The sequence below is a fragment of the Malania oleifera genome, chromosome 7 (assembly GCF_029873635.1).
Source record: "Malania oleifera isolate guangnan ecotype guangnan chromosome 7, ASM2987363v1, whole genome shotgun sequence".
Classification (NCBI taxonomy): Eukaryota; Viridiplantae; Streptophyta; class Magnoliopsida; order Santalales; family Ximeniaceae; genus Malania; species Malania oleifera.
The window spans coordinates 5,995,335-6,010,263 of NC_080423.1; the positions used below are offsets into that span (position 1 = coordinate 5,995,335).

A 14,929-nucleotide genomic window follows, 5' to 3' on the forward strand; every position below is an offset into this window, starting at 1 on the left:
AATGTACCTATTTATTGAACTCAATAGCACACAAATATTTATATTCATAAAAATTATAAGTTTTAGATTTAAGTTTGGTGGGTTTAAGATCTCGGGTTTAGGGTTTAAGGTTAAATAAGTATTTTATTAAAAGTTAAAGTAGACATACCTTAAATTTAACTTGAGCTATGTTGGATCCAAATTCGCTAATCTGTTCTGGATTGGATATGGATAGACCCGAATATAAACGGATCATTTCGCTCTCAACCCAAACTTGATTAAAACGGGTCGCTAGCATTGCCCCATTTGCCACACCTTGATATTCACAGAAGCCCTAATTCTTCACTCGAATAGGGGCCAGGGCATTTTCTTCGTTCCGCTCTCTGTTCAGTGTTCACAGCCGCCGGGGGAGATGAAGGTTGGAGCGCCAGCCTCTTTCTCTCATAAAACAAACACACACTCTCTTCTGCTCTAATTGACTTTATCGTTTTATCCTTTTCACATCTAATTTGTTTGTTTTTTTGTTTTCAGTTCAATATTGCAAACCCTACTACGGGATGCCAGAAGAAGCTAGAAATTGACGATGATCAGAAACTGTAAGAAACTTTCTTTTGCTTTTTGATTCATGAATATAATTGCCTTGAATCGCCTGTATATTTTATTGTATTCATACTGTATAATGCGTGTCTATTATTGTGCGGAGATCCGTTAAAATTGGTGATCGAATAAGTATTACTGTATCTGATATTTTTACACTGAGCAGTGTGAACTTGTCATCCGTTCTTGGGAAATATTCTTGAGTGGATGACAACTTCTTTTCAGATAATTTGCCTATTATAACTCCCAAGTCTTATTGTTATTATTTTTTTTAGCTTAAGACGTAGCAAAACAAAACTTCCTTTAAATTTGATCTCATAGAACTAATTATCTTGGATAAATTTTAAGTTATTATTATTTTTCCTTGTCCAGAAGCCTATGAGACTAAAATTTGACTATTAAAAGCTCTTCCTTGTCCCCCAATTTTCTTGATCACCGGACTGGGGGACTGAAGGCTATACATATAATTGATTAATTGACAATAAGTCCCCCTTATCTCATTGGGTTTTTGTTAAAAAAAGGATCTTATGTTATAATTGGGGTGGTGTCCCTCCTTACCAATGGTTACTGGAGCGATTTGTTTTGCTAAAATGGGGAAGAGAAAATTTGTCATCAATGTGTAAACTAAGTTAAATGTTCCTTAAGAATAGCCTACCCGTATGTTTGGGAGAGCCCGTAGGTTTGGATTTGTGTGGATTTGGACTAAATGTAATGCAAAGTTGTATTGAATTTGGTCCAAATACATTCAAATCCAAATTCAAGGCCCCAAATCTATGCTCCCAAATACCACGTACAAGTATTTGTTTATTGTATTGAATAATTTCAAATTACGCCTATTAGACTAGGAAAATGTAGCTTCTCCTGTCCTTTTTTTTTTTTTTCGCCACAAACCAAAAATGAGGTCTTTATGATCATGGTTGTGAGAATTTTACGATTCATGATTCGATTCACACGATTTGTATCAATTCCATACCAAATTGATTCGAATCTTATTGGCGAATCTAAAAACAATTGAATCATTATTGAATCTATCAATTCACCTCGTGAATATGATGAATCGATTTAAATCTATCAATTCACATGATTCTAGGCATATTATATCCTGATAGATACTACTGGTTCAAAAGCCCATTTCCTTTTTCATTGATTTTATTTTTTAATGATAACCTTTGGCTCCATATTGTAATGGTCTTGGATCCAACTTTAGTGAGGTATTGTTTGCTTTGGCTCACTTGCCTCACGTGTTTGTCTTATAAAATGCGTCTCACTTAGTTGGAGCCCAAACCTTCCTTATAAGTCCAAGATCTCCCAAGTACACATCCAATGTGGTATCATGACAGACTCTTTTGTCCAATCTCTGATGTCCTCGTCAGCATGATTTCCCTATTACATATCCGATGTGAGTTTGTGACAGGCTCTCCCATCCATTTTCTGAAGTCCTTGTCAGTGTGATCTCCCTAGTACACATATGATGTGAGACCGTGACAAGCCGTAATGTCTGATCTCTGATGTTCTTGTCAAAGTAGATTACAACTTTGTATAGGATAGGATCCACTCCAATGATAGTACCCCTAGAGCAGATCTACTCACATGATAGTACCTTCACAGAGACTCTGATATCAAATGTAACAGTCTTGGACCCAACTCTTGTGAGGTATTGTCCGCTTTGGTCCACTGGCCTCACGAATTTGTCCTATAAAAGGTGTCTCACTTAGTTGGAGTCCAAACCCTCCTTATAAGCCAAATATCTCTCTAGTCATGGTTTTAAATCAAGTTAGCGGGCAGCGTAACATAATGGTAACGGGTGTAATGGTAAGCAGGAGTAGCGGATGTTACATAATGGGAAGCTGGTGTTATGACCGTTAATTTTTTTGAAGCAAGCACAACCTTGTGCATATTAGTGTACTTGCATGTTTTAAGCTTTTAGCTTTTTTTAGAAAGAGTTTTAGTGTATTTTGGATCATTTAGTTTGAGTAACTAAGTTATTTAGCAAGGGCAACAAGTTTACATTTGTTTTAAATCACCATTGATAGAAAAATTATGTGTGTTTGTGTATTTATACTTCGCATTGTTCTTATCTGTGATAAATTCTTATGTGTGCTAAATTAATTAATAAAACAAAATACATTGTACACTCCCTTAATCTATTAGACACATAAGACATACGAATAATACAAATGTAAAATAGTTAGAAAAGAAAGAAGGTTGAAGTTGAAAAATATAGAGCATAAATATCACATTACTAATATTATCAAAATAAAATATTTTCCTAATAAGTTAGTATTTTCAAATTGTAAATTAATGCATCTATTGTGAGTATTTAAAGAAATAGTAAATTTTGTATCATTGTCATTCTCATTATAATCTTTTCCCCCTCTTGCCACTTGGTATATTGAGAATGATATATGAAAGAGAGGGAAAAAGTGAGAGAAAAAGTAGAAAATAAAATAATATTTTGGTGTAAATTAAAACCATGTCTCTAGTACACATTGGATGTGAGATTGTGACACATATCCATGCATTTTTGTGCTAAAAAGAGGAGAAAAAAGAACTTTAGGTCTTATATTGCCTTCACTAAACCATTCTTCACTTTTGAAGGAATATTGTTTTCTACCATTGAGAAGACAGGGCAAAACACTCTGCTAAGGTTGTACTCAAATTTTGTTGTGTTGTTAAAATACAAAACTTGGTTTTTTGACCTAGTTTGTTCAATTATTATCATTTTTTAAGTAAATTATTTTTTCATTTTTAATTTGAGAAACGATATGCCTGAAATATTTTTTAAAATTGTCGATAAAACACCCAAAGTTCAGTTTTTAATTATTTTTTCTTGATATCTTTCCGTTAAACAGCACAAGTTCATTTTTTTATTAATATTTCTTCACTTATTCCCTTTTCATTTTCTGAGGAAAAGCATACACATGAAATATGATTTTTATATTGGAAAAATTTAAATGCTTTGTACTATTTTACTTGTTGTTCATGTATCTATGCATATAACTTAGAATTGATTTTGGAAATTTGTACCGAATCTTACGATTCGATTCTCAATTCCTAAAATTGGAATTTTGATTCACGACTTGAATCTCAATTTGACAACTATGTTTACGATTCATTCAATATTGGAAGCTATGGATATCCTTGTTTCTAAATAGGTCAACTATGATATCACTTGGATAAATTAAGATATTTATCCTAATTTCCATTTTTTTTGGGTGACTAGTGATGTCTGCATCATGTAAGCATGTTAAACTGGCAAATACCTTCTAGAATGCTGTAGAAATCATGAATTTCTTGTTTTCTATGTTGATTTATCTTGGATTAAATTCTCAAATTCATATTGAAATGACCTCATGGTAATCCTTGCCTTAGTCCTTCCCCTTTTTCATGCACTTGTATTGTTTGCTTTAGATTGTGGATTTGTGGGAGTGTATTTATATTTTTCTATCTAATTAAGCACTTATAATGGAGGGTAAATTCCACAAGATCTTTTAAATTCAGGTGCCTGAACTATGCTTATAATACTTAAAACCCCCCCCCCCCCCCCCCCCCCAAAAAAAAAAAATGCAGTCTTGCACATTCTTACATTTGATTTGGAAACTTGGTGTTGCATCCATAAAACAAAAAATCCAAAATGCAGTGTAAAATACTCCTACATAAATTTTTAAAATCAAGAATTCAAGAATTATTTTACATGAAAATCATATAGGACACAATCTCATTGGGAGATTGCAAGCAAGCGTTTTCAAATTTGGGCTTTGCTAATTTGTTATTGCTATGAAATTGATTTCAATTTGATGATTTTGGGTCATTTTCTAAACAATGTCCTCAACTTAATAAGGATTTCAGCTTGTCAGGCTTCCAGACAGATCCCTTATTATATATTTATTTATTACGTATTATATCTTACTATTAAGTATTATTTATTCATTATAATACTATTTTAAAATGCAGAAAATGATTCATGTAGCCGGCCACACCTAGTGGGACTTAAGGCTTGTTATTGTTGTTGTAATACTATTTTGCAAATGGGAAAAATGCTCTTTTATTTTAGCAAATTTTGTTTCTTATAGAATACAAAATGTACTAAAGTTTGATAGCTTAAGTTATTTATCCAGGGGGTGATTTCATATTTTTTTATAAAAAAATAATGAAATGGATAGCGTGTAGAGTTAACCAAAATTTATTTATTTTTTATTTGTAATTTACTTTATTCTCCATCAATGTAAGAAGATTGTATTACTATTTGGGAAAATTTTAAATCTTTTGTTTCATAATTTTTTCAGTGGGTAAAAGTAAGATGCATATATTACCAAAAGGGGAATGAGTACGAACATTGCATATGAAGCTTACAGGAAGTTAGCGTCTAAGTTTTAAGCTATAAGTTCAAAACCTTTCACGTTGATGAATCTTAATTTAACGTCTTTAATGACTTGCTGAATAGCATACTCTGGATCAACCTTTACATCAGCATATAGAACTGAATTTCTCAGTTTATAATTGTGATAAACTGCTGCAGACCAAGGTATCTTAACTACCTCTTCAGTTTGAGAATTGCCTAGTTTGGTTAACCAGTCAAGATTTGTATCCCACTGAATAATAACCCCCAGTATTCTGAATTCAACGCTGATCCTTCTGTAAACTGTTTGAGCAATGCTGCAATTGAAAAAGAAATGGCTTCTTGTTTCAGCTACAGAGTAACATAATCTGCTTTTAGCATCATTTAGTTTTCCCCATTTTAACTAGCTTGTTCATAGTAAGAAGTCTTCTTATCTCCAATACCAAGCCAGCAAATGAAAGAATGTTTTGGTATGGCGTGCTTATTCCACATGAGATTAGCCCAAGGAATGACAGAAGTTTTGTCTCTAATTGATTTCTAGACTAAGGAGATGGAAAAATCAATTGACTTTGAAGTTCCAACTGATCCTATCTTCATTTTTGCAATCATCGTACAAAGAAGTGTGTTCTTCTGTGTTAAAATATTTGAGATGTCCTCTTTGGCCAATTTCTAGTCTTATTATTGATTAATTCTAACAAATTTGCGAACTTAGTAATTCCAAGCTCAATTTGTAGATGATGTCCATAATACTCGAGTAATGGTCTGTGTTGTGCAAATTAATGCGCAGCGGAAACAAACAATCTCACAATGCAGCACTTAACAGTGAAATATACAGAAAACACAATCACCTAGATTATAATGAAAGCAATAAAACAATGACATGAAGAATTACATGGTTTGACAATGCCTACATCCATGAGAGCAAACAACAATGAATTTTTCACTATCTTGTATCCAAAGACACCGAGTTACATCATACAACATGTATATATAACTTTCCCGGAGGTTTTCCCTACAAAACCCAACCTATCCAACTTCCCAATTCAAAATTTGAAAACCAACGTTAAGTAACCAAGCCAAACCGTCGACAGTTTTAGACATACCGCCGACGGTTTGAAGCCGAAACCAAACAGTGGATGTAACAACACCAAAAATAGTCTACTGTTTCTCTGCACCTGGCAAAACATTCGACGGGGCAAAATAGTCGACGGTTTCCTCTTGCAAGTTAGCATTCCTATCTTCTAACCATGTTTTCTCTTTGTACATGCATTCTACTCAACATACATATTACAACAATCTCCACCTTGGCGAATATACGCCGTTTAGGAGAAAAATCGAAAACATAACTCGCTGCTCCACCTTGGGACAATAGGTGGGGGCCGCCTCTCATCTAGCAATTGGAGACATTCAGCAAGTCCAAGCAATGCTTGACCTTATCCGTCGTAACCGATTTTGTCAAGATATCTGTTGCGTTCTCAGAAGTATGGACTTTCTCAAGCACAAGTTCACTTGAAGAAACCAACTCTCGGATCTTGTGGAACCTCATAGCTATATATTTAGTTTTTGCATGATACACTTGGTTCTTCGCCAAATAGATGACACTCTGACTGTCACAACGTAGTTGAACTCCACCTTGTTGTATACCCAACTCCTTGACTAAACTTGTAAGCCACAACGCTTCCTTGGCAACTTCAGCGACTGCCATATACTCCGACTTAGTTGTTGAAAATGCAATAAGAGATTGTACCATAGACTTCCAACAAATAGGCCCTCCCACAAGGGTGAACACATATCATGTTGTAGACCTCTTGTCATCCAGATCCCCTGCATAATTTGTATCAACTTATCCCACAACTGAAGGATCATTTTGTTGCTTGCCGAACATGATGCCATAGTGAGAAGTACCCTGTAAGTATCTAAAAATTCACTTGACGACATCCCAATGCTTTCTACCTAGATTTGAAAGAAATTTACTCACGACACTGACAACTTGTGCCAGGTTTGGTCTTGTGCATACCATAGCATACATTAAACACCCTACTGCACCAGCGTAAAGGGCTTTTGACATGTCACGAATATCATCATCCGTCCTTGGGCACTGTGTGATAGATAATTTAAAATGATTCGCTCATGGTGTACTTACTAGTTTTGCATTAGTCATGGTAAACCTCTCAAACACCTTCTCCGCACAACTGCCCTGAGATAACCACAATCTCCCTACAGTTCTGTCCCTGCAAATCTCTATCCCAAGAATTTTCTTGGCCGCATCCAAATCTTTCATGTCAAACTCTTTATTCAACCGGGTTTTCAATTGATTTACCTCAATCATATCCTTCGCAGTAATTATCATGTCATTAACATAAAACAACAAAAAAATGAGCAAATTGTCCACAAGTCACTTCACATACACGCAGCAATCATACTCACACCTCTTGTAGCCTATTCGGATCATATAGGAGTCAAAACGTTTGTACCATTGCCTCGGAGACTGTTTCAGTCCGTAAAGTGACTTTTTCAGTTTACAAACGAAATGCTACTATCCGGGTTGGCTGAACCCTTATGGCTATACCATGTAAATTTGCTCCTCCAAATCATCGTGTTGAAACTCTGTTTTACCGTCCGTTTGCTCAAATTGCATATTGTAATGCGCCACCAATCCCAACACTACCTTGATGGAAGTGTGCCTAACTACAGGGGAGAAGATTTCATCATAATCAACTCATTTCTTTTGTGAGTATCCCTTTACTACTAACTGAGCCTTAGACTTCTCTACTTCCATTTCTGATACTTCTTCCTTCTTCCTATACACCCGCTTGCAACCTATCTCCCTCTTCTCTTCTGCAAGCTCTACCAAATCTCATGTCTGGTTCTTATGCAATAACCACATTTCTTCCACCATAGTACCCATCCATCTACTTTTCTCCTGACTGTGCACCGCCTCTTGAAAAGTAGTTGGATCTTTGTAACTGATAATGAGAGCATAAGACACCAGATCATCAAACCCATACCTGGGTGGTGGCCTGATAGTGCGTTTGGTTCTGTGTATAGCGATATTGTCATTTTGATGGTTTCCCGAGCTAGAACTTCTTGCATTCTAAGTACTGTCATCGTTGCCCTGAGTCTCTAACTCCACATGCACCACATGCTCATCTTTGCTCTAGTTTTCTAGCACATGTTTCTCTTCATCTTCTTTTTGAGTACGCTTCACCATGACATTCTCATCGAAAACCACGTCTCTACTGATCACCACCTTGTTTGCCATTGGATCCCACAGCTTGAACCTTTTCACACTTTTCTGATATCACAAAAAAATGCAACGTTTAGACTTTACATCATACTTTGATCTCTCCTCACTAGAAATGTGCACATAGGCTGGACAACCAAATATTCTCAAACCGGAGTAGTCTACCGCATTACCTGTCCATGCCTCCTCTGCAACTTTCATCTCTGTTGATGCTCTTGGTGATCGGTTAATCAAGAAACATGTCATACTCACTGTCTCGGCTCAAAAGTTCTTCGCAAGCCTTGCATTCAACCTGAGGCACGAGCTCTTTCAGCTAGAGTTCGGTTCATCCTTTCTGCCACACCATTCTGTTGTGGTGTTCGGTGAACTGTGAAATATCTCCTTATGCCATGCTGCTCGCAAAACTCCATGAACCTCGAATCAGTGTACTTTGTTCCATTGTCTGACCTGAGGCATTTAATTCTTCTCCCAGTTTGATCGTCCACCTCAGCTTTCCATAATTGAAATCTGGCAAACGTCTCTGACTTGTACCGCATGAAGTACACCCAGACCTTCCTTGAGTAATCATCGATAAAACTCACAAAGTACATATTTCCACCCTATGATGCTACTCTCACTAGCTCCTAAACATCGAAATGAATGTAGTCAAGAATACCCTCCGTCTTGTGAGTGGCTGTTTTGAACTGCATCCTATTCTGTTTTCCAAGAACACTAAACTTGTAGAAATCTAGCTTGCATGTGTTGATACCTTTCAAAAGATTCCTCTTATGAAGTTCTTTCATCTTATGCTCAACCATATGCCCCAATCGCATATACCACAAAATTGTATTATTTAACTCAGAATCTACGACTGCAACTCCACTTACAACTATAGTACCCAGCAGTGCATAGATATTTTCCGCTAACTTTTATCCTTTTATCACCGTTAGAACGCCTTTACACACCTTCATTCCCTCACTTTCAGACTTGTAACTAAATCTGTTACAATCCAAAGTGTGTAATGAAATTAAATTCTTCCGTAAATCCGGTGGTTCCTTACATCACATAATATTCTTGCAACACTATCATACATTTTAATTCTGACGTTTCCTATTCCAACTATTTTGCATGAAGCATCATTCCCCATTAGAATAGAACCAGAATTAATTGACCTGTAGGTGCTGAACCATTCTTTATTTGGTGTCATGTGATAAGAGTACACCGAATCTAGGATCTAAGAATCCGTGAGGCGATCTGGCCCCGATGAAATAGAAAACATATCACCATCACTGGTTTCTGAGTTTCTCTCTTCAACTACATTCGCCGATTTTGAAGAACCCTCTTGATTTTCTGCATTCCCCTTCTTCCTTTCTGGACACTCTAGTTTTATGTGCCTTTTCCTGCACTTAAAACATCTAATGTCCTTCTTCTTAGACTGTAACCGAGACTTATTACTATTGGATCCGTTCCGGAATTTGCTTCTCCCATGTTCTTGGTTACCCTTTACCACAAGCCTTTCATCTTGTGAAATCTCATTGCTAGCCTTCTTTCTTTGATGAAAACTCAGCAGAGCGTTTGTTACCTATTCTAAATTCAGGGTTTTTTTACCCCATGTTGGAGTCGTAACTAAATTTTCATACGTGTGAGGCGCAGGTAGGGAATTCAATAGCATCAATGCCTTGTATTCTTCGTTGATCTTCACATCAACCCACATCAAATCACTGATTATTTGATTGAACACATTGATGTTTTGGTTCAAATCCGAACCTTCCGCCATCTTAAGCCAATACAACTTCTACTCAAGATACAATTTGTTCGTTAAAGACTTACACATATATCAACTTTCAAGTTTCTGCTAAACAGTCGCAAGAGATTCCTCATTCATGTCATGATAGAACACGTCATCGGCCAGACAAAGTTTGATAGTTGCCACAGACTTTGCTTCCAATTCCTTCCAACTTGTTTCATCCATGCTTTCCGGTTGACCTCCGTATAATGCCTTCACCATACCTTGCTGCACTAACAGATATATAACCCTTCTTTGCCATAGTCCGAAGTTTCTCGTTCCATTGAACTTAGCAACATCAAACTTTGCAGAAGAAATTCCTGAAGCCATTACAACAATGCTCTGATACCAATTTGTTGTGCAAATTAATGCGTAGCGGAAACAAACAATTTCCCAATGCAGCACTTAACAGTGAAATATATACAGAAAACACAATCACACAAATTATAATGAAAGCAATAAAACAATGACACGAAGTATTACGTGGTTTGGCAATGCCTACATCCACAAGAGCAAACGGCAATGAATTTTTCACTATCTTGTGTCCAAAGACATTGAATTACATCATACTACATGTATATATAACTTTCTTGGAGGTTTTTCCTCCAAAACCCAACCTATCCAACTTCCCAATTCAAAATTTGAAAACCAACGCTGAGTAACCGAGCCAAACTGTCGACGGTTTCCTCCCGCAAGTCAGCATTCTTGTCTTCTATCATGTTTTCTCTTTGTACATGTATTCCACTCAACATATGAACCACATATTACAATAGTTTATGTGGATGGCAATTATCTTGAAGACTGCAAATATTCTTTCCATTTCCAGCAATATATTTAATGTGAGGATACACCAAAGGTCTAATGTTCAATATCTTCTCCAAATCTAAGAATCAGTAGAGATTTATCTTACTGCTCAGAAACTCTTCTCCTTTGACTTGTATGTATGAATCTATATTACCCATAGGAGTCCATAGAAGTACATAATTGCCATATCAGTTTGACCATTGTAGCTTTATTCCATTCTGAGATTAATTTGATCCCAAGACATCCTTCCTTAATTGGCTTACAGACTTCTTTCCACTTCAGTTTACAGAAACTGGTATTCCATTCATTGCTTTTCCAAATGAAAGCTTTGAATTTCTTTCTTAACTCATATATGACAGCTTAAGGAAAGAAGATTGATGATGCCCAATAAACTTGAATACTATGAAGTACTGTTTTGATTAATTGCAATCGTCTTGCATAAGAAGCAATTTATGAATTATGAGTCCACTTATTAATTCTTGCTGAGACATTTTCTAACAATACACTTTCCTTGATCTCATTGATCTCGTTGACGCCAATGGCAAACCAAGATATCTGACAGGAAGTTTTCCAATAGAAAAACCAAGAATTTTGGGCAATTTGATTAGCTTTATCTTGAGGCAAATCAGAATAGAATCCTTCAGACTTTGTAGGATTACATTTCAGTCCTGTAATTTTATGCAATATATGCATTACATGCTTGATACATTCTGCAGACTGGATATCTCGTTTGGCAGTTTGGCCATAATTGAAAGTTCATCAGCATAATTGTTTGATAACTTATATGCTATACATTTTTCAGAATTGGACCCTTTTTAATGTGGAAAAAATGTTATAAGATGCCTACTTTTTCATTTATTATTGAGGAATCAAAGGTTTGCTGTTTTCTATATTGAGCTTAAGTTTTTCCACTCTCTTCTCTGCAAGCAGGAAATAAATAAATAATAAATAAAACCCATTGCTGGCTGAGGAACATGAAGCTAGGGCTTGGTTTTAAACGTTTGACCAAGATGTGAAATGCATTATTCTCTCACCTTATAAAATCTCATTCTCTATGAAAATTGAAATGCCTGACATATTTTGAGCTGCATATCCAACTGAATTCTTTCTCATGCTTGGAATCTTGCTTTTGGACCGCTTGATAGTCATCACAAAGGGCTTTTCCAGCTATTTTTCAATAGGTTTGAAATTTTGAATGATGAATGTGCATACTGAGCTAATTTGTTGCGAGAAACCTTGCAATTATGTGTAGCATTTGTTTGTTCCTTCTTTCTACTCAAATATTGAACTGTGCAATGACTGCCACAATGTTTTGTTTAAGTTTTTAACTACTAATTTGTGACAAGAAATGTCATTGCATCTTTGTGCTATTATCCATGCAAATCCTCCCTTAGTAAACAAGGGATCTAATGCTTCCTTACTTTTTGAATATGATTATGTAGTCGAGCTTTTTTTGACAAGAGGATCTCCCAGGAGGTTAGCGGAGATGCTTTGGGCGAGGTATATGTTTTGGTATCCTTGTTTTTTCCTTTTAAGTGGATCAAGGGTGAATATTGACAATTTGACACATTCTGCGCCCTTCACAGGAGTTCAAGGGCTATGTATTTAAAATAATGGGAGGATGTGACAAGCAAGGTTTTCCAATGAAGCAAGGAGTTCTGACTCAAGGCCGTGTCCGTCTTTTGCTTAGCCGAGGTTTGTGGGCCATCCAGCCATGACTTTTTCTGTCTCATTCCCTCTTGTATCTTCATCTGCACATTTTGCATCATGCTGCATTTGTGTGCACGTGTGCGGATGTTGTACACATCGATTGGTGTGTGAAAGTGAACTGAGAGGTTAATTGCTCTTGCCTCTTGGTATTGGTTGCAGTTTTTTTTGCATGATTTTACAAATTTGGATCATTGTTTGTTGGACAGGGACCCCCTGCTTCCGTGGGCATGGTAGGAGAAATGGGGAACGTAGGAGGAAATCAGTTCGTGGATGCATTGTTAGCCCAGACCTTTCAGTTCTGAACTTGGTTATTGTGAAGAAGGGTGAGAATGATCTTCCTGGACTGACTGATGTGGAGAAACCAAGAATGAGAGGTCCAAAGAGGGCATCAAAGATCCGGAAGCTGTTTAACCTCTCCAAGGAGGATGATGTTCGGAAATATGTTAACACGTACCGTCGAACCTTCACAACAAAATCTGGTGAGTTGGTGTTGTTTTTGCAAGCACTGTGTACAGGAAAGAATTTGCTGACCAAAAAAGTCTCAAGAAATTTTCGTTTTGCAAGGATTGTTGGAAGTTACAAGCATAAGTTTTTGGTTTGGTATTCCTCACCCTCTTTAACTTATGGTGTTTCTTGTTTTATGCTTTGCAGGTAAAAAATGCAGCAAAGCTCCCAAAATACAGAGGCTGGTTACCCCACTGACTTTGCAGAGGAAACGGGCAAGGATTGCAGAGAAAAAGAAGAGAATTGCAAAGGCCAAAGCAGAGGCAGCAGAGTATCAAAAGCTTCTTGCCAGCAGGTTGAAGGAGCAGCGAGAACGCCGAAGTGAGAGCTTAGCAAAGAGGAGATCAAAACTCTCTGCCGCTTCTAAGCCATCAATTTCAGCTTAACTCACTGTCGTGCAATTGTTAGTATTTTGATCAATTAATTCTGTTGTCTTTTATCTGGACACCTTAGCCATGTTGAGGTAATTTGGCAGTCCTTTAGATTCAAGGTCTCGTTTACTTTACTACTAAATACCTGGGATTTTGAACGCGCTGGTGGATTCTATATGGTATTCTGTGTTACATTTTAATTAGGAATTTCCATTCATTTTTTTTTTGGTAAATTACATACACCTTCTCGAAGTTGTTTTACAGATTTGCACTTTCCTCTTTTGACAGTTCATATGCAAGTCTTCAGTTCCAGCTTGGACTAACCTAAACATGAAACTTCAAGGATTTAGTTGTTACTATTGAACTTAAAAGGAGTGAAGTGTGCTTGGGTAAAGCTTGAGGTAATTTATCCAGTTTGACCTTTTCTATTATATCAAAATTCATTTGCTGCTCCGTCAGCTGAGGTCCTACCATTCATTTCTTCATTGAATCGCTTCTGATTTTTTGTGGATTACATCCAAGCACATAGGATCTTCTTGGTGCCTTTCTCCATCATGCTCCACCCAGTGAGGATGGTGTTATAATGTGGAAGAGGAGATAGGGCGATGCCAACTCCTTGCAGAACACAAAAACTACAGCTTGTACTGATGAATGTACCATTCCTCGAACACAAATGGACATTGGCAAGCTTCTTGTCCTTATTGCAATCACAGAAAAGTCATTTTATCTATTCAACTGCCAGCAACCTCTTCTTTCCGAAGGTGTTTCCATGTGATGTCTCTTGGTGTCATTTGTTTTGATGCTTCAGTCAAGGGCTGGTCTCATATTTTTGGCATCTCGATAATTCATTTAGGTAGACCTTCTACCACTTGGATATTAGATTTTGGCAGTCTCACCATAAGACACCCAATCTTTCTTTCCTTAGCTACGGTGTCTAGCCCTCTTCCCATCACAATTTTCACAGCCAGTTGCATGGCTCTTTCTTTTATACAGTATATATGGGCTTGATTATTTCCTCATCAATGGCTGCCTTTTCTATCTCTTAGCTTGTTGTCAATGGTCAACTCTATGACATAGGATTTATAATGTGTTTTCTTACTTTGGTTGTGTGGTTTAGATTATAATTAAATTACACTGTAGAAAGGTTAATGTAGAGAAGTTGAAACATGGTAGTGGTAGGACCATTTTTCTTAAAATTATTTTGCTTCACAAAGAAAGTCTTTCGGTACAAATAGTTATAACACACGTTCTTTAGGATTACTCAAAGAGGCTCGGGTTTGTGTGCACTCATAAATTCTAGAGTTTTTGGAGTTATAGTATTCAATTACCTAATGTAGAAAAAACAAAAAACACAAAAACAAAGATAAGTTGTAAAAACTCATAGATATTAGAGAACAAAGATTACTACTACATGGTGGAGAGAACGAGTATATAAGAAAAAGAAGTGAAATGTCTGTTAGTTTATATTTTAGAAAAGGCTGTAGGTAGTCTACTGATAGGTTGCATAGAGGAATAATTTCTAGCTTTGGTTATTGCAATAGAATTATGTATTTGATTATTCAAATTCCATCACTAATCATCTAGCTGTTACAGGAATAACAAAGTCTTTGGGTACA

The 14,929-nt window shown here is 36.5% G+C and overlaps 1 protein-coding gene across 1 annotated transcript; it reads left to right on the forward strand.

Moving 5' to 3' along the window:
- The first annotated feature begins 242 nt into the window (after positions 1-242).
- LOC131159578 (small ribosomal subunit protein eS6-like) lies at positions 243-13,537 on the forward strand. The gene is made up of 6 exons (XM_058114600.1): positions 243-397; positions 511-575; positions 12,171-12,228; positions 12,315-12,423; positions 12,645-12,917; positions 13,090-13,537. Exons 1-6 carry the CDS (start codon positions 392-394, stop codon positions 13,326-13,328), a joined length of 750 nt encoding a protein of 249 aa, XP_057970583.1. The 5' UTR covers positions 243-391; the 3' UTR covers positions 13,329-13,537.
- The last annotated feature ends 1,392 nt before the right edge of the window (positions 13,538-14,929 follow it).

Bases quoted from the DNA above. Each gene is read 5' to 3' on its own strand.
- LOC131159578 (XM_058114600.1), top strand. The intron at 12,424-12,644 runs GTTTGTGGGCCA...TTTGTTGGACAG, and splicing joins CCGTCTTTTGCTTAGCCGAG to GGACCCCCTGCTTCCGTGGG. The intron at 12,918-13,089 runs GTGAGTTGGTGT...TATGCTTTGCAG, and splicing joins AACCTTCACAACAAAATCTG to GTAAAAAATGCAGCAAAGCT.